Source organism: Babylonia areolata, chromosome 25 (genome assembly GCF_041734735.1).
Source record: "Babylonia areolata isolate BAREFJ2019XMU chromosome 25, ASM4173473v1, whole genome shotgun sequence".
NCBI lineage: Eukaryota > Metazoa > Mollusca > Gastropoda > Neogastropoda > Buccinidae > Babylonia > Babylonia areolata.
Genome location: NC_134900.1, coordinates 37691800 through 37718340, shown reverse-complemented (window position 1 = coordinate 37718340; position 26541 = coordinate 37691800). Strand labels below are relative to the sequence as shown.

Genomic DNA, 26541 nt, shown 5'->3' with positions numbered 1-26541 from the left:
GTCTCTTTCGCCGTTCGTATGGAGAGAGTTAACCGTTAAGAAACACACTGCTTTAGCGGACAAAATGACCACCTGGGCAAATGTAGAACATTGCAAGGCCTTCACATCAAGTGTAAAAGCACAGTAGCCTGTCTATGCCTTGATCTATTTTTAAACCAATGCTCTTGGCAGCTGTATGCATCAGTGAAACTTCTGTAGCAGTTACTATTTAAAAAAAAAAAAAAAAAAAAAAAAAAAAAATATATATATATATATATATATATATATATATATATATATATATATATAAAGACTGCTATTACCCAATGTGTCGAAGCATAAGTTTAAAATGCTAAAATTTTGTCAAAAAGAAATAACTCTGTAATAGTAAAATGTTTGTGGAAACTTTTCTCACAATGTTTTTGTTTTTTGTTTTTTTTACTTTCCGGAATGGAATTGGACTGTGAGAAAAGAAACGATTTTGTTTTCATTACTTTAAAACCGATTTGGGATTTGACGAATACAGTATTTCCAGAGAAAATGCATTTGTTAAAAAATGCGCATGCACACACACACACACACATGCATGCGCGACACAGTGTTTCTGCACATATTAACGTTTTCAATAAGCCGAAAAACTGTCACAATACAGTTCCATTCCACATTGGAGAGGATACTTACCGAGACAGTTGGGGCCATAGTACCCCGAACAACACTGAGGAACCTGGAAAAGACAGGTGGTAATTACCCTGACGAATAGGGATCTTCACCACAGTGTACACATCTAGTTATCACTCACTACAATGTACACATCTAGTTATCACTCACTACAATGTACACATCACATCTAGTTATCACTCACTACAATGTGCGCATCACATCTAGTTATCACTCACTACAATGTACACATCTAGTTATCACTCACTACAATGTGCGCATCACATATAGTTATCACTCACTACAATGTACACATCTAGTTATCACTCACTACAATGTACACATCTAGTTATCACTCACTACAATGTACACATCTAGTTATCACTCACTACAATGTGCGCATCACATATAGTTATCACTCACTACAATGTACACATCTAGTTATCACTCACCACAATGTACACATCACATCTAGTTATCACTCACTACAATGTACACATCTAGTTATCACTCACTACAATGTACACATCTAGTTATCACTCACTACAATGTACACATCACATCTAGTTATCACTCACTACAATGTACACATCTAGTTATCACTCACTACAATGTACACATCACATCTAGTTATCACTCACTACAATGTACACATCTAGTTATCACTCACTACAATGTACACATCACATCTAGTTATCACTCACTACAATGTACACATCACATCTAGTTATCACTCACTACAATGTACACATCTAGTTATCACTCACTACAATGTACACATCTAGTTATCACTCAATACAATGTACACATTAATCATTTATTACTAATTATTTTCACTAGAATGTACTTTTTTTTCTTTCACTAATTTTATTAAAATATACGCATTTATCATTCACTAATGATCTCCTCCAGAATGCACTCATTAAGGCTATTAATTTATCATGTACTCGCTGTTTTTTGTTGTTGTTTTTTTGTTTGTTTGTTTTGTGTGTTTTTTTCTGTTTGTTTACTTATTCCTTTACGTATCACAAAGTGACATTCTTTGTTTCATTCATGGAGGGAAAAAAAATTCACACACACAAACTCTTCATGAACATTCTATCACCGTATCACTTGCATTGAGGAAGATGACCTTGTTAAAAGCTAGCAAATATATACAACTGACCCGGCAATGAAATGACATATCCTTTTCCATCATTTTACCAAGTATACCTACTTCTTCCCTTGCCTGTATTTTGGGTTTGTCAGTTTCTTCTATCATGCGTGCTCTGTGTGAACGCACAAAAGGCGTTGGAATATTTTGCTCTTTATGATGAGTGTATTCTTTCTTTCTTTCTTCTTCTGATTGAAAGCTCAGCATTTTAACCATCCATCTATTGCCCATATCCATTCTTTCACACAAAACTGATATCCACTGCATATTAATTAATCAAGGCATAGAAAATAAAAAGATTACATGTTTCATTGATTTTTCTTTTTTTGTGCAAATGTGTTGTTTTTTCCCCGGTGTCCCTATCCTTTAGCCCTGTGTATCCTCCTCCCTGTAATATCAATCACAAGTCTGCTCTCTTTCTTTTACATTTCTTTCTATGTAGAGATTTTTCTTCTTCTTCTTCTTCTGGTTTTGTTTTCTTTTATAAATTAAGCTTCAGTTAGATCCTTGATGAATAAAGATGTCTATTTTTGTTCTTGTTCTTGTTTTTTTCCTTCATCTCTCTCTCTCTCTCTCTCTCTCTCTCTCTCTCTCCATCTGTGCCTCTATTTCCCTCTCTCTTATCCTGTCTCTCTCTCTCTCATATTATGAAGACCAATGTGAATGAACAACTGTATATACATTCCCGTCTGTAGGGCTACAGCCTGTCCCAGATCCCACGTTACCTCACTCTTCTCGCCTCACTCACCCAGTGCAAATTGTGATGAATTCTCTTTCTCCAGAGAACTCAGTGACATTTGTGGTTCATTTTAACTACATTTACATTCAATGATGCTGCATTGTTATGTCTGCTGTGTGTCACAACCCATAAGGGGTTGCCCATGAACCCCCCGCACCTTCCCAGACTAACTAACACCCCGACAACATAAAACACAGAAACATAGATAAATCAGCTCAATTCTTTACTGTTGTACATTTTTGACTACCCTAGTCCAGACACACAAATTGAAACACTTAACTACAGCAACACTTTAGTTACATCATAACAGCGTGATTAAGGTACAGTCAGTCCCAATAACAGCAGCACGGATCTACGCAAAAGAAAAAAACAAAATGTCAGTCCACTTGAACCACAATCACGTTCGTCTGTTGAAGGACAGCATCTTGAACTGGCTTCAGTCGTACGCCCGCAGAAACGGAGGGGGTGGAAGCGGGAGGAGGGACTGTGGGTGAGGATGTTGGGAATATGAGGTGGGGGGAAGGAGTGGAAGTGAGGGGATTTGGAAAGGACAGGGCTGAAGGGGAATGACTGTAGAGGCGAACCCTGGAGTTCCGTCGGGGTAGCAGACAGGGGGAACCCACAGGAAAAGTCAAGGGAACAAATCTGTCACCAGGCAGGAATCAGGCTCGCCACTGGCCCAGGAGAGAACACGAAACACAGATCCACACAGAGGCAGAAGGGGGTCACACCAGAACCGAACCCCACGACTGGCCAAGAGGGCACCCAACAGCTCACTTGCTGGAACGGCGACCCTTCTCCTTCCAAAGCTCGGCACCAAAGGCCCAGCAAAACTCTTCCCTCACAACGACGTTAACTCTGAACTCACCTCAAGAGTTCAGAGCGAGAATGACTAAGGACATGTCACACACACACATCACAAACGGATTCACGTGCTTCAGTTCGGGACAGAACTGAGCACACAAGAGAACGACAGAGCACAAAGGGGGAGAGAGAAGGAGGGAGAAAGGGAGAGGAGAAAGGGAGAGGGGAAAGGAGAGGGGAGAGGAGAGGGGAGAGGAGAGGGGAAAGGGAGAGGGGAAAGGGAGAGGGGAAAGGAGAGGGGAAAGGGAGAGGGGTAAGGGAGAGGAGGAGAAGGGGGACGAACATACGAACACACGAACACACGCACAAATGAATGCTACGAGCCGTGACACTGTGCAAAGGTTCAGTCGATAATGAGGTCCATTTGGTCTCCGAGACCCTCTTTTGAGTGACGTCTATGACGGTGATTATACCGCAGAAATTTGACAATGAGCAGTGTTTGTTTACACTGAACTATGTTTATTTCAACTGAGTCTGTTGATGTCACCCAACAATGGGGAAAATTCAGTACTGTGTTTGTACAAAACCTTTCAATTAACACTGGAGACTTTTGTGTCCCGCTGTCTTTGATTTGAGAGTTCTGGAGATCTGTGGCACTTGTCAGACTGTAGTTTTGTTCATAAAATCTTATTCCCCCCCCCCCCACCCCCCCTTCAGAAAGGGGCCAGGGTCTTAGAAGGATTAAAATACCAGTGAGACTTAGTGACACAACAAACCGTCTCGCACAGACACATGACCTGCTCACTCACGATACAGCATAGTACAGTACGATACAGAAAATCACAGCACAGCACAGTTTAGCACCTCAACCCAACACAGCACAGCACAACACGGTATGACACAGTGCAGTACAACACAGTACAATACAATACAATACAGTACAGTACAACACAGTACAATACAAGACAGTACTTTTGAAAACAATACAGCACAGCACAGCACAACACGGTATGACACAGTGCAGTACAACACAGTACAGTACAATACAGTACAATACAACACAGTACAACACAGTACAATACAGTACAGTACAATACAGTACTTACGAAAACAATACAGCACAGTACAGTAGTGCGGAACACAACACAGCACAGCACTTTGCAACACAGCACAGCACAGTACAACACAGCACAGTACAACACAGCACAGCACAGTACAACACAGCACAGTACAACACAGCACAGCACTTTGCAACACAGCACAGCACAACACAGCACAGCACAGTACAACACAGCACAGCACTTTGCAACACAGCACAAGACAGCACAGCCTGACAGACATGACTCACAGAAATGGACTGCTGACAGATGGCCCTACAGCCCAGGTACATGCGACCCCCCCTCCTGACCAGACAGTTGTGTCGCTCCACGGGGCCCGTGGACTCGAACCCCTCTGGGCACGTCACGTTGTTTTGCCGGGTGCATCTGCTGCACTCACCCTGCACACCACGACGCGCACACACACACACACACACACACACACATGTACGCGTGTGCACGCACACACACATACACACATGTTATGTGCGAATATTGGAACACATGCACAGTATTTTATATGCATGGCTGAACAACAAAAACATCACCAAAAACCCACCACACACACACAAACAAAAAGACACACACACACACACACACACACACACACACACACACACACACACGTTATGTGCGAATATTGGAACATCAGTATGCACTGTATTATTTTTTTTATCTACATGGTTAACAAAACAACAACAACAAAAACGGCACCAAAATCCCACCACATACTTAAACAAAAAGATGCACACACACTCCGACACACGCACACCCCGACACACACACGCGCACCCCGACACACACACACGCGCACACACACACACACACACACACAGAGGAGCTGACCACTCACAAACTGTCTCTTGTAGGTGGTACGGTTGCAGAAATGGAGGGCGGGGTGGAGGAGGCCAGAGATGGTGTGTACCACCCCCTCCACCATCAGCACGTTGGCCGTCACGATCGGCACCCCGTTCACCAACACCTGCAGTCAATAATCAAATCAATAAAACAACAAGACCAACAACAATGTGTAGCAGTAGCATCGCACCACGCCTGGTGGGTAAAGGGTGGAGATTTTTCCGATCTCCCAGGTCAACACATGTGCAGACCTGCTAGTGCCTGAACCCCCTTCAGGTGTATACGCACGCAGAAGATCAAATACGCACGTTAAAGATCCTGTCATCCATGTCAGCGTTCGGTGGGTTATGGAAACAAGAACATACCCAGCATGCACATCCCCGAAAACGGAGTATGGCTGTCTACATGGCGGGGTAAATAAAGAGAACGGTCATACATGTAAAATGCTACCTGTCTGTCTGAGTGTGTATGTGTGCATGACTGAAACTTGATTGAATGACACAGGAAACGAATGATGAGCGCCCAATGGCAGCTGTCAGTCGGCTCTACCCGGTAGGCAGCCTGTAGTATAAATGACCCCGTGTTTGTAAAGCGCTTAGAGCTTGGTCTTAGACAGAGGATAGGCTCTATATAAGTATCCATATCAATCAATCAGTCAATCAATAGCAGCTGTATCAACATCATCATCATCATAATAAGTATACTACTACTACTACTATTTCTCATAACAATAATAATAACATAAGTAGCAGAATCATCATTGTGACAATGATGACACGTTTACTACTAGTGCTCTTATAATAATAAGAATAATACCACCACCACTACTATCACCTCAACTACCACCACCATCAATATCACCACCGCTACTAAGAAATAAAATGTGTCTTCCTGATTTGCACTATCATGCCCCGATTCACCAAACACTAAATTCTCTGATCCTTCCTTTCCTCTCTTCGTTGTCTGAAGCCCACCAGAATACACACAGCCATGTCAGAGCTAAACAACTTGGATTATAGATCGCGTTGAATGAGGAAAAAACACCGCAAAAAGACACCACCACCACCACCAGTCTCCCTGCCCCCCCTCCCCCCCCCACCCCAAATATTACAAAAGAGTTATAAAACAAAAGCAGATAGCTAACAGATGCAATAATGTACTACACCCACCGACTTTAAAAAGTTGTGTTTTTCAATGTATTAACTTTACTGTGGAACTGATGTTTCTTTTGCGCTGAATTTGAATTCAAGTTGAGATGTTTAGTTAGTTGACTGTATGAATGTTAATTCTACTGCTGTAATCTCATGTTTTTTTGTTTGTTTTTTTCTGAAGCCTTATAAATTTAACCTTTGTTGTTTTACAGCTTGGTATTTTTATATTAACCTCATCATCAAATCTGTTTAATATGTTGTGCAAGTGTATATGATTTATCCAATGAGGAAATGATATATTTCTTTTTTTTTTAAACATACACACAGACAGAGAGAGAGAGAGGGGAAGAGAGAGAGAGAGAGAGAGAGAGAGAGAGAGAGAGATGGGAAGAGAGAGAGAGAGAGAGAGAGAGATGGGAAGAGAGAGAGAGAGAGAGAGAGAGAGAGATGGGAAGAGAGAGAGAGAGAGAGAGAGAGAGAGAGAGAGATGGGAAAGAGGGACTGCGAGGAGAGGGAGAGAAAGCAACTGAGCACCTAGGCGAATCAGGCTCCCCAGTTTAGTGATCAAGAAATAGGCGAATGGGGGATGTCAGTGTGCCCTCCCTACCTGAGAACGCATGGTGCCCTACCGGGCAGCCTACACAGGTATCCTACCTGACAGCCTACACTGGTGTCCTACCTGACAGTCTACACTGGTGCCCTACCTGACAGCCTACACTGGTGTCCTACCTGACAGCCTACACTGGTGCCCTACCTGACAGCCTACACAGGTGCCCTTCCTGACAGCCTACACTGGTGCCCTACCTGACAGCCTACACTGGTGCCCTACCTGACAGCCTACACTGGTGTCCTACCTGACAGCCTACACTGGTGCCCAACCTGACAGCCTACACTGGTGTCCTACCTGACAGCCTACACTGGTGCCCAACCTGACAGCCTACACTGGTGCCCTACCTGACAGCCTACACAGGTGCCCTACCTGACAGCCTACACTGGTGCCCAACCTGACAGCCTACACTGGTGCCCTACCTGACAGCCTACATAGGTGTCCTACCTGACAGCCTGGTGCCCTACCTGACAGCCTACACTGGTGCCCTACCTGACAGCCTACACTGGTGCCCAACCTGACAGCCTACACTGGTGCCCTACCTGACAGCCTACACTGGTGCCCTGCCTGACAGCCTGGTGCCTACCTGACAGGCTACACTGGTGCCCTACACTGGTGCCCTACCTGACAGCCTGCCACTGGTGCCCTACCTGACAGCCTACACTGGTGTCCTACCTGACAGCCTACACTGGTGTCCTACCTGACAGCCTACACTGGTGTCCTACCTAACAGCCTACACTGGTGTCCTACCTGACAGCCTACACTGGTGTCCTACCTGACAGCCTACACTGGTGTCCTACCTAACAGCCTACACTGGTGTCCTACCTGACAGCCTACACTGGTGCCCTACACAGGTATCCTACCTGACAGCCTACACTGGTGTCCTACCTAACAGCCTACACTGGTGTCCTACCTGACAGCCTACACTGGTGTCCTACCTGACAGCCTACACTGGTGTCCTACCTGACAGCCTACACTGGTGTCCTACCTGACAGCCTACACTGGTGTCCTACCTAACAGCCTACACTGGTGTCCTACCTGACAGTCTACACTGGTGTCCTACCTGACAGCCTACACTGGTGCCCTACCTAACAGCCTACACTGGTGCCCTACCTGACAGCCTACACTGGTGCCCTACACTGGTGCCCTACCTGACAGGCTACACTGGTGCCCTACACTGGTGCCCTACCTGACAGGCTACACTGGTGCCCTACACTGGTGCCCTACCTGACAGCCTACACTGGTGCCCTACCTAACAGCCTACACTGGTGCCCTACACTGGTGCCCTACCTGACAGCCTACACTGGTGCCCTACCTGACAGCCTACACTGGTGCCCTACCTGACAGCCTACACTGGTGCCCTACCTGAGAGCCCCTGGTGTTGAAGCGGAGCTGGTGGGTGTCGCCCAGCAACGTGGACACTGTCTGGTTGTCGTCCACTGCCGGTGTCAGCACGATGGAGGGCAGGATGTAGTACTTCAGGAAGTCCGCTGTCTGCAATGTACCACAGGAAACGTCTCCTAGTCCACCATTTCTGTTCACAGTGCACCGCTGTCTCGTCAACTGAGGGGGGTGGGAAGCGGGGAGAGTGGGAGAAAGCGGTGTTGTTCCCCCTCTCCCTAACTTTCTTTTCATTGCGTGAAAGGAGGGGCGGGGAGGGGTGGGGGGCATGTGAGAAAGCGTGGGGAGGGGGGGGCGTGGGGAGGGGGGGGGCGCATGTGTGAGAAAGCGTGGGGAGGGGGGGGGGGGCATGTGAGAAAGCGTGGGGAGGGGGGGGGGCTGTGTGAGAAAGCGTGGGGAGTTGGAGGGGGGGGGGGCGCCATGTGTGAGATAGCGTGGGAAGTCCCCAGCCCCTTAGTTCTGTCAAAAAAACCTTTCCTATGTCATCGGGGTTGGTTTCCTGGCATTCACGGCCATTGGGTAAGTGAATTCCTATCCACTGTATCCAGGGCTCGGAATCAGAAGGCGGGGCCCAGGCCTCTCCTCCCGCCCTTTAAACCTTTCCCCACACTGGAGTCAGGTACCCGTTCACAACCCGGGTGGAGTGGGGAATTCGGTGTAAAGTGCCTTTCCCCAAGGACACAGCACCATGCCGAAACGGGGCCCCGAACCCCGATCCCTGGTGAACACTGGGTCACAAGTCCAACGCCTGACCGACGGTACGGCTGTTCCACAAGTTCTGGCGCGTTTTCTTGGTTGTGTCATTACAATCGCGTTTAGAACGAATCAAACTGACGACAGTTTGTGTTCATCATTCTTCTGAGTATTTTCAATTTACAAAACAGAACACGAGACAAATAAAAATCCATTTACGCTGCTTCTATCCACACGTTTGTACATCCATCTATACGTCGATATATCTACCATTCAAATACTATTTGTACGACTGCCCCTATCCCTCCTCTCTTTTTTGTACACACACATACACACGCGCGCGCGCATGCACGCACACACACAGACAACCCCAAGCACGGTTATTACACTGACTACTTTATCTTCACACGTACACCAAAGCCACACATCGTTTGTAAAGATTTTAACATCTGTTTGACAGCAGAAGATGGACATACTTTGTTACATGCTAAAAGAGACATGCAACATCAATTGCTAAACCTTACTTTCAGTTATATCATTCGGAGGACACGATAAACCAAGGTCCCGCAAAACCGAGCGCACGTAAAAGAACCAACGGCAACACAAGGGCTGTCCCATGCAAAAATTATGTCGAGAAATCCAGCCTGGCAGTAAAGCGAAAACACCGACACACACCCACCCACCCACACACACACACCCACACACACAGTCACACACACACACTACCATCTCACCCCATCCCCCACACACAAGACGACAGGACCGATGTACACACACTCAACTGAAAGGGAGTAAAGTCAATATACATAGACGGGACTTCTGTGTACACACACGTGAGAGACTGAAAGAAGCACACAGACCGACAGACCGCGCAGTAGAAAGAAGAACAGAGTAGACAGCACAAAAATTAGAAAAGAAAAGAAAGTAGAGAACAGGCGACGACAGAAGAAAAACGCTGGCTCCTTACAATGGTACGCTTGACGTCCCGGGAATTGAACACGGAGTTGTCAGGGACGAACAGGGTGTAGTGGTCCATGGACTGCAGCTCTTCGATCAGGCCCTTCCTCTGTACACACACACACACACACACACACACACACACAATCATTTTAGTGAATAGACGTTACCTTAATGACCAAACAGTACACACAGACACACACACAATCATTTTAGTGAATAAACGTTACCTTAATGACCAAACAGCACACACACACACACACACACACACACACACACACACACACACACACAAATCATTTTCGTGAACAGACATCACCTTAATGACCAAGCAGCACACACATACACACACACATACGCACACAAATGCGCGCGCACACACACACACACACACACACATAATCATTTTAGTGAACAGACGTTACCTTAATGACCAAACAGCACACACACACAAATGTGCGCGCACACACACACACACACACACACACACACACACCCCGAAAGAAGATTACCGCAGATACAATAATAGAGATTTGCTCTGTGGTTTGGTGCGAGCAATCAACCCACACCTTTCTGCGGGTATACAAGCAAACACCACTCTTCGCCTTCGTAGACACAAACACTTTTTTCGGCGAGAGAACGACATGGTGGGGGGATGGGGAAGAGAAAGAGAGAGAAAGAGAGAGAGACAGACAGAGACAGAGAGAGAGAGAGAATGAACCATGAGATAAAGAGTGAGGGAGCGTGAGAGTGAGGCAGAAAGACGGAGAAACAGAGAGTGACAGAGAGAAAGAGACGTGATCGGAGACACACACAAGAGACAAACATACACACACAGAGGCATGCACACAGAGAGAGGCATACAGAGACAAACATACATACACAGAGGCATACACACAGAGAGAGGCATACAGAGACAAACATACATACACAGAGGCATACACAGAGAGAGGCATACAGAGACAAACATACATACACACACACACACACAGAGGCATACGCACAGAGAGAGGCATACAGAGACAAACATACATACACAGAGGCATACACACAGAGAGAGGCATACAGAGACAAACATACATACACAGAGAGGCATACAGAGGCATTCACACAGAAAGAGGCATACAGAGACAGACATACACACACACAGAGGCATACAGGGACTCACACATACACACACACAGAGGCATACAGACACAGACATACACACACAGACATACAGACAGACATACACACACAAAGGCATACAGAGACAGACATACACATACAGAGGCATACAGAGACAGACATACATACACACAGAGGCATACAGAGACAGACATACACACACAGAGGCATACAGAGACAGACATACACACAGAGGCATACAGAGACAGACATACATACACACAGAGGTATACACAGGCAGACATACACACACAGAGGCATACAGAGACAGACATACATACACAGAGGCATACAGAGACAGACATACATACACAGAGGCATACAGAGACAGACAGACATACACAGAGGCATACAGAGACAGACAGACACACACAGAGGCATACACAGGCAGACAGACATACACAGAGGCATACACAGGCAGACATACACAGAGGCATACAGAGACAGACATACACATACAGAGGCATGCAGAGACATACACACACACAGAGGCATACAGAGACAGACGTACACATACACATGCATACAGAGACAGACATACAGAGGCATACAGAGACAGACATACATACACACAGAGGTATACACAGGCAGACATACACAGAGACATACAGAGACAGACATACACATACAGAGGCATACAGAGACAGACATACATACACACAGAGGCATACAGAGACAGACATACACACACAGAGGCATACAGAGACAGACATACACACACACAGAGGCATACACAGGCAGACATACACAGAGGCATACAGAGACATACATACACACACAGAGGCATACATACACACACAGAGGCATACACAGGCAGACATACATACACAGAGACAGACATACACACACACAGAGGCATACAGAGACAGACGTACACATACACATGCATACAGAGACAGACATACACATACAGAGGCATACACACAGAGGCATACAGACACAGACATACACACACAGAGGCATACAGACACAGACATACACACACACAGAGAAGCATACAGAGAGACAGACATGCACACACACAGAGGCATACAGAGAGACAGACATGCACACACACAGAGGCATACAGAGAGCAAACCACCCCCACCCCCACCTCCACCCTCCCACACACACAGCGAGACAAAGAGGAAGATGAGAAAGAAACAGACACTCAAAATAACACTGACGAAAGAAGGAAGACCTAACCAGAAGAAGAAGAAAAAAGACAAAACAAAAAAAAAAGACAAGCGGTAAGATGATGTATACATATAACCAAACAATTTATCGGTGGCTCCAGTTTGCTCTTAGTCGAGGGGACCGGTCTGAGGAGACTTCCCTCCCCCTAGGGGAGACAACATCGTCTGTCAGCTCCACACAGCTCTCCACCCAACTAAAATAATGACGGATGTTTTTATACCCATACCAGCCTGTCTTGACCCCTTCAACGTGGGTGTCTGCGGGTAGTTTGGGGGTGGGGGGGCGGGAGGTGGGGGGCGGGGGGTGTAGGGGACGGTTGTTTTGGTGGATAGAGTGTGTGTGTGTGTGTGTGTGTGTGTGTGTGTGTTCAAATTATCGAATTAATAGGATGGAGGAGACAGAGAGAGACAGAGACAGAGAGAGAGACAGAGAGACTTTGGACACTTTCTACGGACATTGGCTTAACTACAGCCCTTATTGTCAAGGGCATAATATAATCCCTTATTGTCAAGGGGATAATATAATCCCTTATTGTCAAGGGGATAATATAATCCCTTATTGTCAAGGGGATAATATAATCCCTTATTGTCAAGGGGATATTATAATCCCTTATTGTCAAGGGGATAATATAATCCCTTATTGTCAAGGGGATAATAGAATCCTTTATTGTCAAGGGGATAAAATAATCCCTTATTGTCAAGGGGATAATATAATCTTTTATTGTCAAGGGGATAATATCCCTTATTGTCAAGGGGATAATATAATCCCTTATTGTCAAGGAATAATATAATCCCTTATTGTCAAGGGGATAATATAATCCCTTATTGTCAAGGAATAATATAATCCCTTATTGTCAAGGGGATCAAATTCTCAGTCGCAGCGTCAAGTGTACGAAAAGGAAGAAAACAAACTAAGCCGTTGATAGAGCAACTATTGTCAATCAAACAGTTCAAAAACCACGTCAGCTGGCTGAGAGAGAGACAGAGAGAGAGAGAGAGAGAGAGAGAGAGAGAGAGAGAGAGAGAGAGAGAGAGGAGAGAGAGAGAGAGAGAGAGAGAGAGAGAGGAGACAGACAGACAGAGGGAGAGAGGGAGACAGGATAATCTTCCTTTCTTTTTGGCTGTGGAAACATGAACAAACCCGAGTTGTTTTTTTGTTGTTTTCTATGTACTTTCTGCCGTGTTCCCCCCTTTTTGTATCTTTCTTTTCCTTCTACTTTCACTCCATCAAACCTCAACAACATGCGTTAATTATGTACAAATGGTTCCTGATCTTCCTTCCACTATCTTTAATCTTCCTCTCTCTCCCTCATTCTCTCTCTCTCTCCCCCTTTCTCTCTCTCCCCCTTTCTCTCTCCCTCCCGTCTTTCTTTCCCTCCCTTCCCCCTCTCTCTCTCCTCCTTTCTCTCTCGCTCTCCCTCTTTCTCTCTCTCCCTCCCTTCCCCCTCTCTCTCCCTCTTTCTCTCTCTCCCTCCCTTCCCCCTCTCTCTCCCTCTTTCTCTCTCTCCCTCCCTTCCCCCTCTCTCTCCCTCTTTCTCTCTCTCCCTCCCTTCCCCCTCTCTCTCTCCCTTTCTCTCTCTCTCTCCCTCATTCTCTCTCTCCCTTTCTCTCTCTCTCTCCCTCATTCTCTCTCTCTCTTTCTCTTCCCCATTTCTCTCTCTCTCTCCCCCTTTCTCTCTCTCTCTCCCTCCCGTCTCTCTCTCTCTCCCTCTTTCCCTCTCTTCCCCCCTTTCTCTCCCTTTCTCTCTCCCTCCCCCTCTCTCTCCCACTCTCTCTTAAAAAATCAACACATAACAACATCAACATGAATGACAAAGAAGCAGAAGAAAGAAAAACTCAGCAGCAGACAAACATGAAAGAGACAACAACCGAAAAACAGAACACCCGACATGGAACTGAGTTAAGCCACACAGTCAAACCAACAACAGAAATAAGGTATACAACCAGAGCATGGAAACAGACGAAAGGAAAATGAGAAAGAAGAACGAACGAGAGAAGGAAAGTGTGCAAACAAAAAGAGAAGAGAAGAAAAGAAAAGAAAAAAGAAAGAAAGTAGAAAGACAGAAGTCACATAAAAAAGTGAGGGAAAAAGAGCAGTGAAGAAAACGAAAATACACACACACACACACACACACACACACACGTATATGTATTATGTATCCTCACCATCATCCTCACCATCATCCTCACCATCACCATCCTCACCATCATCATCCTCACCATCACCACCATCATCATCATCCTCACCATCACCCTCACCACCAGTATCACCACCATCATCATCACCACCATCATCATCACCACCAGTATCACCACCATCATAACCACCATCACCACCATCATCCTCACCATCACCACCATCATCTTCACTATCACCACCATCATCATCCTCACCACCACCACCACCACCATCACCATCAGTATCATATCAAATCCGTGCCTGACCTGCAGCCACTCCCCAAAGAGGGAGAACTGGCCGTGAAGCTGGAAGAACTCCCTCAGGAACGGCTGCTCCGAGTCTGGCAGGAAGGGTTCCAGCACCTGCCCCGCACCACACACACACACATACACACACACGCGCGCGCGCGCGCGCGCGCGCGCGCGCACGCACACGCAAACAGTTATTCGTCTTTGAATGCTCTACCAATCCATGTTGACAACCATTTATGTGTCAATGTCATGTGTATCTGTGTGCCTGGTGATTGTCAAACCTTAAGATTTCATGATATATTCACCTATATCTATACATCTAAATATATCTATATACACACACATAATTGCAATCCTGTGTGTTCCACACATTCTGCTTCATATGCATCTGATTTTGTTTTGTTTTTTTGACATATGGTTTGATGCATAAAAATAATGAAAGAAAAGAAAACAGTCGTTGCTTGTAATATTTGAAAACACGCACCCCCCCATTCCCCTCAGCCCCACCTCCTACCCCCCCACCCACCTCCGACAACACACACACGCGCGCACCTAAAATCGACCAAAAAAAAAAAAAAGACGACGACGACGTAACACACACACAGTTGCTACACTCTGAATCATAATGTAATAGTATCTTACCCACATGTTTTTCTTTTTACATAATAATTGATGTGTGCATGGTGATAAGTGAAGGGTGTGTCAGTGCTGACAGGAATTTTATTTTAAGTGAGCCTAAAGAAAATGTTCTGTTTTTGGTTGAAGCAGATAATAAAGTATTTTGAATTGAACTGAATTGAATTTGAAGCAAATCCAAAGGAGTCAGACTGGAACCCAGGGCCCAAAGGACCAGACATACCCCATCAATGATGTGCAGATGACCGTTGAGCCCCGCGATGTCACCGCTGACCACTGAGGCTGAGGTGATCTGGCTGCTCAGCACGTTGACAGTCTGCAACACACCGCACCGGTCAGCTCGGACAGCGGTCATTCCGGTTTCTATGACAGTCCTCGGTCATTCCTGTTTCTATGACAGTCCTCGGTCATTCCTGTTTCTATGACAGTCCTCGGTCATTCACAGTGCTATGACAGTTATCGGACATTCCTGTTTCTATGACAGTCATCGGTCATTCACAGTGCTATGACAGTCATCGGTCATTCACAGTGCTGTGACAGTCATCGGTCATTCACAGTGCTATGACAGTTATCGGACATTCACAGTGCTATGACAGTCATCGGACATTCCTATTTCTATGACAGTCATCGGACATTCCTATTTCTATGACTGTCATCGGACATTCACAGTGCAATGACAGTTATCGGACATTCACACTGCTATGACAGTCAACGGACATTCATATTTCTATGACAGTCATCAGCCATTCACAGTGCTATGACAGTTATCGGACATTCACAATGCTATGGCAGTCATCGGACATTCACAATGCTATGACGGTCACTGGGACATTCACAATGCTATGACGATTATCGGACATTCACAATGCCATGACGGTCACTGGGACATTCACAATGCCATGACAGTATATGGATATGTCCGAACGCAGTGACGCCTCCTTGAGTAACTAACTGAGAAATGAGAAAATGAGTCAGATGAGGCCGCTGCTGTCCCAAGCCCCTGGCCCAGACTTTGATAACAAAAGAGAGGGTCTTGCCCACTACCCACGGCCACACACCGTCAGTGCTGGGATGACCCCAAAGGTTATCTGACCCCATCCTACACGATAAAGAGCCAGTTCAGTCTTGCCTCCTATTTCTGAGCGTCATAGTACTTCGCAACAGACTGTGCTGTAAACCAATTCCCATTGCAGTAAAGAAACCACTCATCTGACAGCCTCCACCATGCTAGAATGTAATTCACACACCGCCTTTCCATGTAAAGCATGCACCACTGCGCAGTGCAATGCCAGAAATCGACGAGTAAAACGGGCATTCCCACAATGAAATGACTCAACGCCCAGAAGGAGGCACTCAAATGACTACATACACACAACCCACCAGCAGCACTAACACTAACAGTAATTAATGTGCGCGCACACACACACACACACGCACACACACACACACACACACACACACACACACACACGCTCCCACGTGCACGCGCACACACACGATCACACTCAACATACTTATCAATCATTATCTAATAATGCGATCTCATGTCACAATACTTAACACTAGTATCACAAATAAACCGTTATCACAATACATCACAACACCTTAATGATGTGATTTCTTATCACAATAATAAACACCAATATCACAAATAAACCGTTATCACAATACATCACAATATCTTAACGATGTGATCTCTTGTCACAATAATAAACACCAATATCACAAATAAACCGTTATCACAATACATCACAATATCTTAACGATGTGATCTCTTATCACAATAATAAACACTAATATCACAAATAAACCGTTATCACAATACATCACAATATCTTAATGATGTGATCTCTTATCACAATAAACACCAAAATCACAAATAAACCGTTATCACAATACATCACAACACCTTAATGATGTGATCTCTTATCACAATAATAAACACCAATATCACAAATAAACCGTTATCACACGGACACTGACCTTGATGAAGACAAGGACACTGACCATCATGAAGACACGGACACTGACCTTGATGAAGACAAGGACACTGACCATCATGAAGACACGGACACTGACCATCATGAAGACACGGACACTGACCTTGATGAAGACAAGGACACTGACCATCATGAAGACACGGACATGGACACTGACCTTGTTCTTGATGAAGACCCGCACGGAGTAGCCGTCAAACAAAGTCTCCCAGCGGCCGAAGCTCCCCAGCCCTTCCAGAGCCAGCATCTCCTGCAGCGTGTAGTCCTGGCCCAGGGTGTGGAACCTGCACATGTCATACACACGTCAACCCCTGGAACCTGCACACGTCACACACATGTCAACCCCTGCCAGCTGTTTACAGGAACAGGGTGTGCAACCTGCACACGTCACACACATGTCAACCCCTGGAACCTGCACACGTCACACACATGTCAACCCCTAGAACCTGCACACGTCACACACATGTCAACCCCTGGAACCTGCACACGTCACACACATGTCAACCCCTGGAACCTGCACACGTCACACATATGTCAACCCCTGGAACCTGCACACGTCACACACATGTTAACCCCTGGAACCTGCACACGTCACACACACACACACACACACATGTCAACCCCTATCAGCTGTTTACAGGAACAGGGTGTGCAACCTGCACACGTCACACACATGTCAACCCCTGTCAGCTGTTCACAGGAACAGGCTGTGCAACCTGCACACGTCACACACATGTCAACCCCTGTCAGCTGTTCACAGGAACAGGCTGTGCAACCTGCACACGTCACACACACACACATGTCAACCCCTGTCAGCTGTTTACAGGAACAGGGTGTGCAACCTGCACACGTCTCACACATGTCAAACCCTGTCAGCTGTTTACAGGAACAGGGTGTGCAACCTGCACACGTCACACACACACATGTCAACCCCTGTCAGCTGTTTGCAGGAACCATCAGGAAACATGGATGGAACATTTTGAATTTGGAAGGAACATTTTAAATTTGGTAGGAACACTCGGACTCCGAGCCACCCCAGCAAACGTACCTTTTATCTACATGACATACGCACACTTGGGCCTACCTTGCGTAACTGCTACGATTAAGCTGTCCGGTCCACTCAAAACTGGTTCAATGTACACATGCACTCGATTAGCCCAGCACCATCAAGTGAGACCAAGTGTCAGTGACTGCCCTGGCCGCGTGATCAACAGATCCAGAAGGTCTGGGTCATGTTACCACAGGAAATCATGTGACCATGCTATCGGGTCGAACATTCACTCGTCGGAACAAATCTGACGTTGGCGTAACGTCGGAACAAACTGCTATCCAGCGTGACAAAATACGGCGAAATGCTAACAGTAGCTCTGCTCACAGCGCCACTCTGAACCAGTGACAGTCTGTCCTTTCCGATGAACATACACACGTCACAAAGCACCACACCACTCTGTACCAATGACAGTCAGTCCTTTCCAATGAACCTACACACGTCACACAGCACCACCCCACTCTGTACAATGACAGTCTGTCCTTTCCAATGAACATACACACGTCACACAGCACCACACCACTCTGTACCAATGAGTCAGTCCTTTCCGATGAACCTACACACGTCACACAGCACCAACCACTCTGTACCAGTGACAGTCAGTCCTTTCCGATGAACCTACACACGTCACACAGCACCACACCACTCTGTACCAATGACAGTCAGTCCTTTCCGATGAACCTACACACGCCACAAACCACTGTACCACTGTGTACCAATGAGCCAGTCCTTTCCGATGAACCTACACACGTCACACAGCACCACACCACTCTGTACCAGTGACAGTCAGTCCTTTCCGATGAACCTACACACGTCACACAGCACTGCACCAATCTGTATCAATGAGCCAGTCCTTTCCGATGAACCTACACACGTCACACAGCACCACACCACTCTCTATCAATGACAGTCAGTCCTTTCCGATGAACCTACACACGTCACACAGCACCACACCACTCTGTACCAGTGACAGTCAGTCCTTTCCGATGAACCTACACACGTCACACAGCACCACACCACTCTGTATCAATGATAGTCAGTCCTTTCCCATGAACCTACACACGTCACACAGCACCACACCACTCTGTACCAGTGACAGTCAGTCCTTTCCGATGAACCTACACACGTCACACAGCACCACACCACTCTGTACCAGTGACAGTCTGTCCTTTCCGATGAACATACACACGTCACACAGCACTGCACCAATCTGTATCAATGAGCCAGTCCTTTCCAATGAACCTACACACGTCACACAGCACCACACCACACTGTATCAATGATAGTCAGTCCTTTCCGATGAACCTACACACGTCACACAGCACCACACCACTCTGTATCAGTGACAGTCAGTCCTTTCCAATGAACCTACACACGTCACACAGCACCACACCACTGTGTACCAATGAGCCAGTCCTTTCCAATGAACCTACACACGTCACACAGCACCACACCACTGTGTACCAATGAGCCAGTCCTTTCCGATGAACCTACACACGTCACACAGCACCACACCACTCTGTACCAGTGACAGTCAGTCCTTTCCGATGAACCTACACACGTCACACAGCACCACACCACTCTGTACCAGTGACAGTCTGTCCTTTCCGATGAACATACACACGTCACACAGCACCACACCACTCTGTATCAATGACAGTCAGTCCTTTCCGATGAACCTACACACGTCACACAGCACCACACCACTCTGTACCAATGACAGTCAGTCCTTTCCGATGAACCTACACACGTCACACAGCACCAACCCACTCTGTACCAATGACAGTCAGTCCTTTCCGATGAACCTACACACGTCACACAGCACCACACCACTCTCTATCAATGAGTCAGTCCTTTCCGATGAACCTACACACGTCACACAGCACTGCACCAATCTGTATCAATGACAGTCAGTCCTTTCCGATGAACCTACACACGTCACACAGCACCACACCACTCTGTACCAATGACAGTCAGTCCTTTCCGATGAACCTACACACGTCACACAGCACCACACCACTCTCTACCAATGACAGTCAGTCCTTTCCAATGAACATACACACGTCACACAGCACCACACCACTCTGTACCAGTGACAGTCAGTCCTTTCCGATGAACATACACACGTCACACAGCACCACACCACTCTCTACCAATGACAGTCAGTCCTTTCCGATGAACATACACACGTCACACAGCACCAACCACTCTGTACCAGTGACAGTCTGTCCTTTCCGATGAACCTACACACGTCACACAGCACCACACCTACACACGTCACACAGCACCACACCACTCTGTACCAGTGACAGTCAGTCCTTTCCGATGAACATACACACGTCACACAGCACCAACCACTCTGTACCAGTGACAGTCTGTCCTTTCCGATGAACATACACACGTCACACAGCACCAACCACTCTGTACCAGTGACAAATGGTACCCAACCCTAAGTCCGCAACGCTGACCACTTCGTCACGGCTGCTGGTTGGTCCTTCGATCTTTTTGTCTCTCTTTCATTCTTCAAAATGCACACACCTGGCACCGTCATTCCATTACTTCATCAATGTTTGTCTTTTGGATATCATTTTACTTTCATTTTGCAAACTTTCATTCTGCAAAAGACATCACTTTTTCTAGCCACACACACACACACACACACACACACACACACACACACACACACACACAAACTGCTTCTGCTGCAATGTTATTTTCTTCTTCTTCTTCTTCTTTTTTTTTTTTATTCATTCCTTTCACTATCAACTCTTCCAAAACCCCACCACCTCCTCTCCACACACACACTCACTCACTCACTCACTCCCACACACGCACAAAACACGCAAAAGGGTACTCACTGGAAAAAGGACATGACGTTTTCCTCGTCGTCAAAATACCCAGAAGGCACCCGCTCCTCCAGGAAGTGACGCAGTGCGTCGTCAGAAGGCGCGAAGAAGGTGAAGGCCTCGCCAACCTCTCCAAGGATCCTGTCGCCAGGAGCTTGTTTCTATCAGGGGAAAGGGGGAACAATGGGGAAGGGAAAAAAGGAAACAGCTCGTCAATAAACGGGAGATGGGATTTCAAGGGGGGTGTGTGTGTGTAGGGAGGGGGTGGGGGGGTCTCTGTGTGTGTGTGTGTGTGTGTGTGTCTGACTGTGTGTATGTGTGTGTGCGTTTGTGTGCATGTATGTGCGTGTGATCTCTTTCTCCACGTGTGTGTGTGTGTGTGTGTGTGTGTGTGTGTTTGTGTGCGCGCGCGCGCATGTGTGTGTATGTGTCTTTTTCTTCAAAATTCTCTTTCGCCAGGGGCAAGCTTTTAGTCACCGTGGCTTTCTCAAGGTGTGCACTGTACACTCAAGCCATGTGATACGTAAAAACTCCCCCCCCCCACAACCCTCCCCCCCCCGGCCCCCCGCAGAAACATGACACGTTAAAGAGGCTGGCTCTGTGAACACAGAGAAGGGTATCATCACTGACATCTCCAGGGGTATTCTGTTGGCACAGCGTTCCTCTGAGGTGGTCAGTGGAAAGGACAGCAACAGCAACAACACTGATAATATCATCAATAATAAGAGTAAGAATAATCATAATAACAATCATAATAATAAGAAGATGAATCATCATCATAAAAACAGAATTACAACAACAACAACAACAACAATAATAATGATGATGATGATGATGATGATGATGATAATAATAATTATAATGTAAAGAAAAGCTCAGATCGACGCTTACACCTTGCAGGCAATGAGCTCGTAATGTTCAGCATTCATCTCTAAATAAAGACACATTAAGTACGACATATCATGCATGGACAAGGGTTTCCACACACACACACACTCACACTCACACACACACAGAGAGAGAGAGAGAGAGAGAGAGAGAGAGAGAGAGAGAGAGAGAGAGAGAGAGAAGCTGGTGCCAAAAGCAAACGTGGTTCAAGGCTGCCCCCGCTGTGTCCCTGATTGTGTGACAGCACGTGCAACGCTCTCCCTTCCTCCCTCCCTCCCTCTCTGTCTCTCTCTCTCCCTCTCTGTCTCTCTCTCTCTCCCTCTCTATGTCTATCTCCCTCCCTCTCTATGTCTATCTCCCTCCCTCTCTCTGTCTCCCTCTCTCTGTCTCTCTCCCTCCCTCTCTCTGTCTCTCTCCCTCCCTCTCCATCTCTCCCTCCCTCTCTCTGTCTCTCTCCCTCTCTCTCTATCTCTCTCTCCCTCCCTCTCCATCTCTCCTTCCCTCTCTCTGTCTCTCTCTCCCTCCCTCTCCATCTCTCCCTCCCTCTCTCTGTCTCTCTCCCTCCCTCTCTCTGTCTCTCTCCCTCCCTCTCCATCTCTCCCTCCCTCCCTCTCTGTCTCTCTCTCTCCCTCTCTGTCTCTCTCTCTCTCCCTCTCTATCTCCCTCCATCCCTCTCTCTCTCTCCCTCCCTCTCTATGTCTACCTCCCTCCCTCCCTCTCTATCTTCCTCCCTCCCTGTCTGTCTCTCTCCCTCCATCTCCCTGTCTGTCTCTCTCCCTCCCTCCCTCTGTCTCCCTCCTTCCATCTCTCTCTGTCTCCCTCCCTCTCCCCCCATCTCTCTCTCTTGTCCCTTCCTCTCTCTGTCCGTCTGTCTCTCTCTCTCTCTACTGGGGGCCGGGGGGGGATGCAATGGAATTATCAATAATCACTTTCGGTGCGTTCGTGTGCACGCGCGCGTGCGTATGGACGTATGTACGGGATACTTTCTGAGGGGAGTGACGCCAGCATATTGACAATTCTGGAATGCAGCCAGCTTTCATCAGTTATTTTCCCCTCCCAGTGGTGCCAGGCAAGGTATTGCCAAAGAGGATAGGACTGGGTGTGTGTGTGTGTGTGTGGGCGTGGGGGGGGGGGGTGCGGGGGGAGATGGAAGAGGGATAGGGAGGTGTAAAACAAATGGTTCCAGTCTCTGTGCCCTAACTGGGATTCTCTCTCTCTCTCTCTCTCTCTCTCTCTCTTGCTTCCCTCTCTCACGCACAGTCTGTCTCTGTCTCTCTTTCCCTTTTTCTCCCCTGCCTCCCTTCCGCCCTCCTTCTCACACAGTCTCTCTCTCTGTGTCTCTGTCTCTCTCTCTCTCTCTGACGCACGGATCGTACACACACACACACACACACACACACACACACACAATCTCTCTCTCTGTCTCTCTCTCTGGACAGACTGGAAGAATGGACCATGCCTAAAATCTTAATCCTTGAATAAAAAACGTTTTCAGTTCTCAGTTCTGAGTTCACTCTCTCTCTGTTTTAAAATCACAGCTTTATGATAAAATGAATGCAAAACACTGAACCGAACCTTATTTAACCAGAAGGATATCTCAACTATAATAAAATTTTTAAAAATCACGAACAGTCGTTGTGCAAACCGAAATCATCCTGCCATGATCTTGCAATAGAAAAGATTAGGTATTTCAATATTCCAAAAAGAAATGAGACCATGGCTACAATGTCAAAAACAAAATATGTGTATAATTTCTTGGACAATAGTGAACCAAACAAAGAAAACAGACAAGATTCCATGATCCAAAGTCAACAAAAATGTCTTTCAACTGCTTGGGAACCCAGTGCACTCAATTCGGAACACAAGAAAAACTAAACATGTGGGCATGTTTAGAAAAGTTAACAATACTTGTCAGAAACGCCGTCATGCAGAGAAACAGTTCAATTTCTCTTCCGTTTTGTTTTGTTTACTGTTCATTAGGTGAGCGTGTGCGTGCGTGCGTGCGTGCGTGCGTGCGTGCGTGCGTGTGTGTGTGTGTGTGTGTGTGTGTGTGTGTGTGTGTGTGTGTGTGTGTGTTTGAGTGTGTGTGTGTATGCGTGTTTAAGTGTCTTCTAACCTTGTTAAGGTTTTACTGACAATGTCGATTTCAATTCTCTCTCTCTCTCTCTCTCTCTCTCTCTCTCTCTCTCTCTCTCACCCCCGCCCCCCCACCCCCACATCCCTCTTGTCCCCTCTTTTTTCAGGTCATATCATTTAAAAGCTGTAAGACGTCAAACTGGAAAACTGGAGAGTACAACTCTCCACCTCACCCACTACAGTGAGACAGAGAGAGAGAGACAGACAGACAGACAGACAGACAGAGGCACACAGACAGACAGACAGACAGACATAGAGGCAGACAGACAGACAGACAGACACAGACAGACAAAGGCAAACGGAAACAGACAGACCGACAAACAAGACGAAGGAAAAGACGAAGCCAGGTGTCCTGTTCCCCCTAATTTAGCCACACAGTGCTGCCAAGACAGCCATGCACGATAGCTGACCATGAATATCGCCGCGCCGACCGGCCATTCAACACACGCTGTTTCGGTCTGGGTTGTCGTCGGCGACGATACGGACATGCCCGGAGACCATACACGCCCGGCGACAATACATACCAGGCGACAATACATACCCGGAGCCGATATACGCCCCTGCGAAATATATGCACGGGGGACAAAATGTGCCCGGAGACAATATATGCCGCACTACACGTCCAAAGTAAAGGTGTACCGGAGAGAGAGGGTGAGACAGAGAGACAGACATACACACAGAGAGACAGGCAGAGAAAGAGAGACAGAGAGAGGGTGAGACAGAGAGACAGACATACACACAGAGAGACAGGCAGAGAAAGAGAGACAGAGAGAGACAGAGGGAGGGACTGTCAACATAAAACCTCATCTTTATACGTTTCTCGCCAATGACCCTTCAGAGACGGGGTACTCATTCAGTCTGAATGGTATCCCCACATCTTTAGGAGAGAGAGAGAGACAGACAGACAGACAGAGACAGAGAGACAGAGACAGAAACAGAGAGAAAGACAGAGACAGAGAGAGGGAGAGAGAGTGTGTGAGAGAGATAGAAAAAGAGAGTGTGAAATGTAGACGTTTTTAATAATAATAATAATAAAATAATAATAATAATAATAATAACGGTATTTATATAGCGCTGGATCTTGTGCAGAGACAAACCAAAGCGCTTTCGCACCAGTCATTCACACGCATGCATAACTCTGAAACTGTAGAAACTAAAGACAAGGAAGGGCAGGCAAGGGAGGCTATTTTTTTGCGACTTATACAGCTGGCTCCAACTCTACACAGCTGGCCCAATCTATATCCTCTTGTTCTTTCTGGTGTCAGTGATCACCGCCTTGGGGTCCATGCTTTGGACAAGCTGCTTTGCCCACCAACCCACCCCTACACCCACACCCTAGCCTTTTCTTCAAGCACACACGATGGAGCGTGTGTATGACCAGTACAGAATGCTCTGACGTCTCATTGAAACTGAAACAATCTGGCCAATGTATGTAAAAAGAAAGAAAGAAAAAATGGACAAGTTGACAAACAACAACAACAACAACCTGTCCTCAAAGCAAGCCGTTCCCGAACGGTAACGAAAACAAAAACTGACCAGTGCCCGACAGACACGTGGCGCGCCCTCCTTCACCCCTCACCCTCATCACTCACCCTCATCCCACGCGCATGTCGTCGCTCTGTCTACGTCATAAGGGTTGGGTGTGTGGGGGGGTGGGGGGGGGGGTGACAGGGAGAGGGAAAGAGGGAAAGGGGAGGGGGGGGGAGAGGAGGAAGGATGAAGGTGAAGAGGAGGGAAGTTCCAGACGTGCAGCTCTCATATCAGTTCCCCAACAATCCATCACCACTGCCAGCCTGCCTGCAGAGGACCGAGAGGAATGGCCAGGGAACGACGCTGTCAGATCATCCCTCATCATGTGCCATGTTCACCACCACCACCACACCACCCCTTCCCCCAAGACCCCCCCACACACACACCCCCCTTCTCTCTCTCTCTCTCTCTCTCTCTCTCTCTCTCTCTCTCTCTCCATCACCCAGATCACGACTGCCTGTTCTGCACTGGCTTGTCCACGGATCTCAGGCAATCCAATTCTAAACAGATCAATCAGATTCAGAATAATTCTGCCCCTTCCTATCTCCGTGACTGCCTTCGTCTATACTATTCCCCCTCCTCCCCCCGCTTC

The 26541-nt window shown here is 46.9% G+C and overlaps 1 protein-coding gene across 2 annotated transcripts in view; it reads right to left on the bottom strand.

The window, feature by feature from the left end:
• LOC143299921 (stabilin-2-like) overlaps positions 1 to 26541 on the bottom strand; it is a 283357-nt gene that overhangs the window by 19953 nt on the left and 236863 nt on the right. For both annotated transcript variants that reach the window (XM_076613459.1, XM_076613458.1), the window contains exons 26-34: positions 21408 to 21556; positions 17662 to 17785; positions 15728 to 15820; positions 14884 to 14979; positions 10107 to 10205; positions 8411 to 8539; positions 5283 to 5411; positions 4681 to 4830; positions 661 to 703 (exon numbers count right to left, since the gene is read on the bottom strand). In XM_076613459.1, coding sequence (XP_076469574.1) covers positions 661 to 703; positions 4681 to 4830; positions 5283 to 5411; positions 8411 to 8539; positions 10107 to 10205; positions 14884 to 14979; positions 15728 to 15820; positions 17662 to 17785; positions 21408 to 21556 — 1012 coding nt within the window. The remainder of the gene's footprint in view (positions 1 to 660; positions 704 to 4680; positions 4831 to 5282; positions 5412 to 8410; positions 8540 to 10106; positions 10206 to 14883; positions 14980 to 15727; positions 15821 to 17661; positions 17786 to 21407; positions 21557 to 26541) is intronic.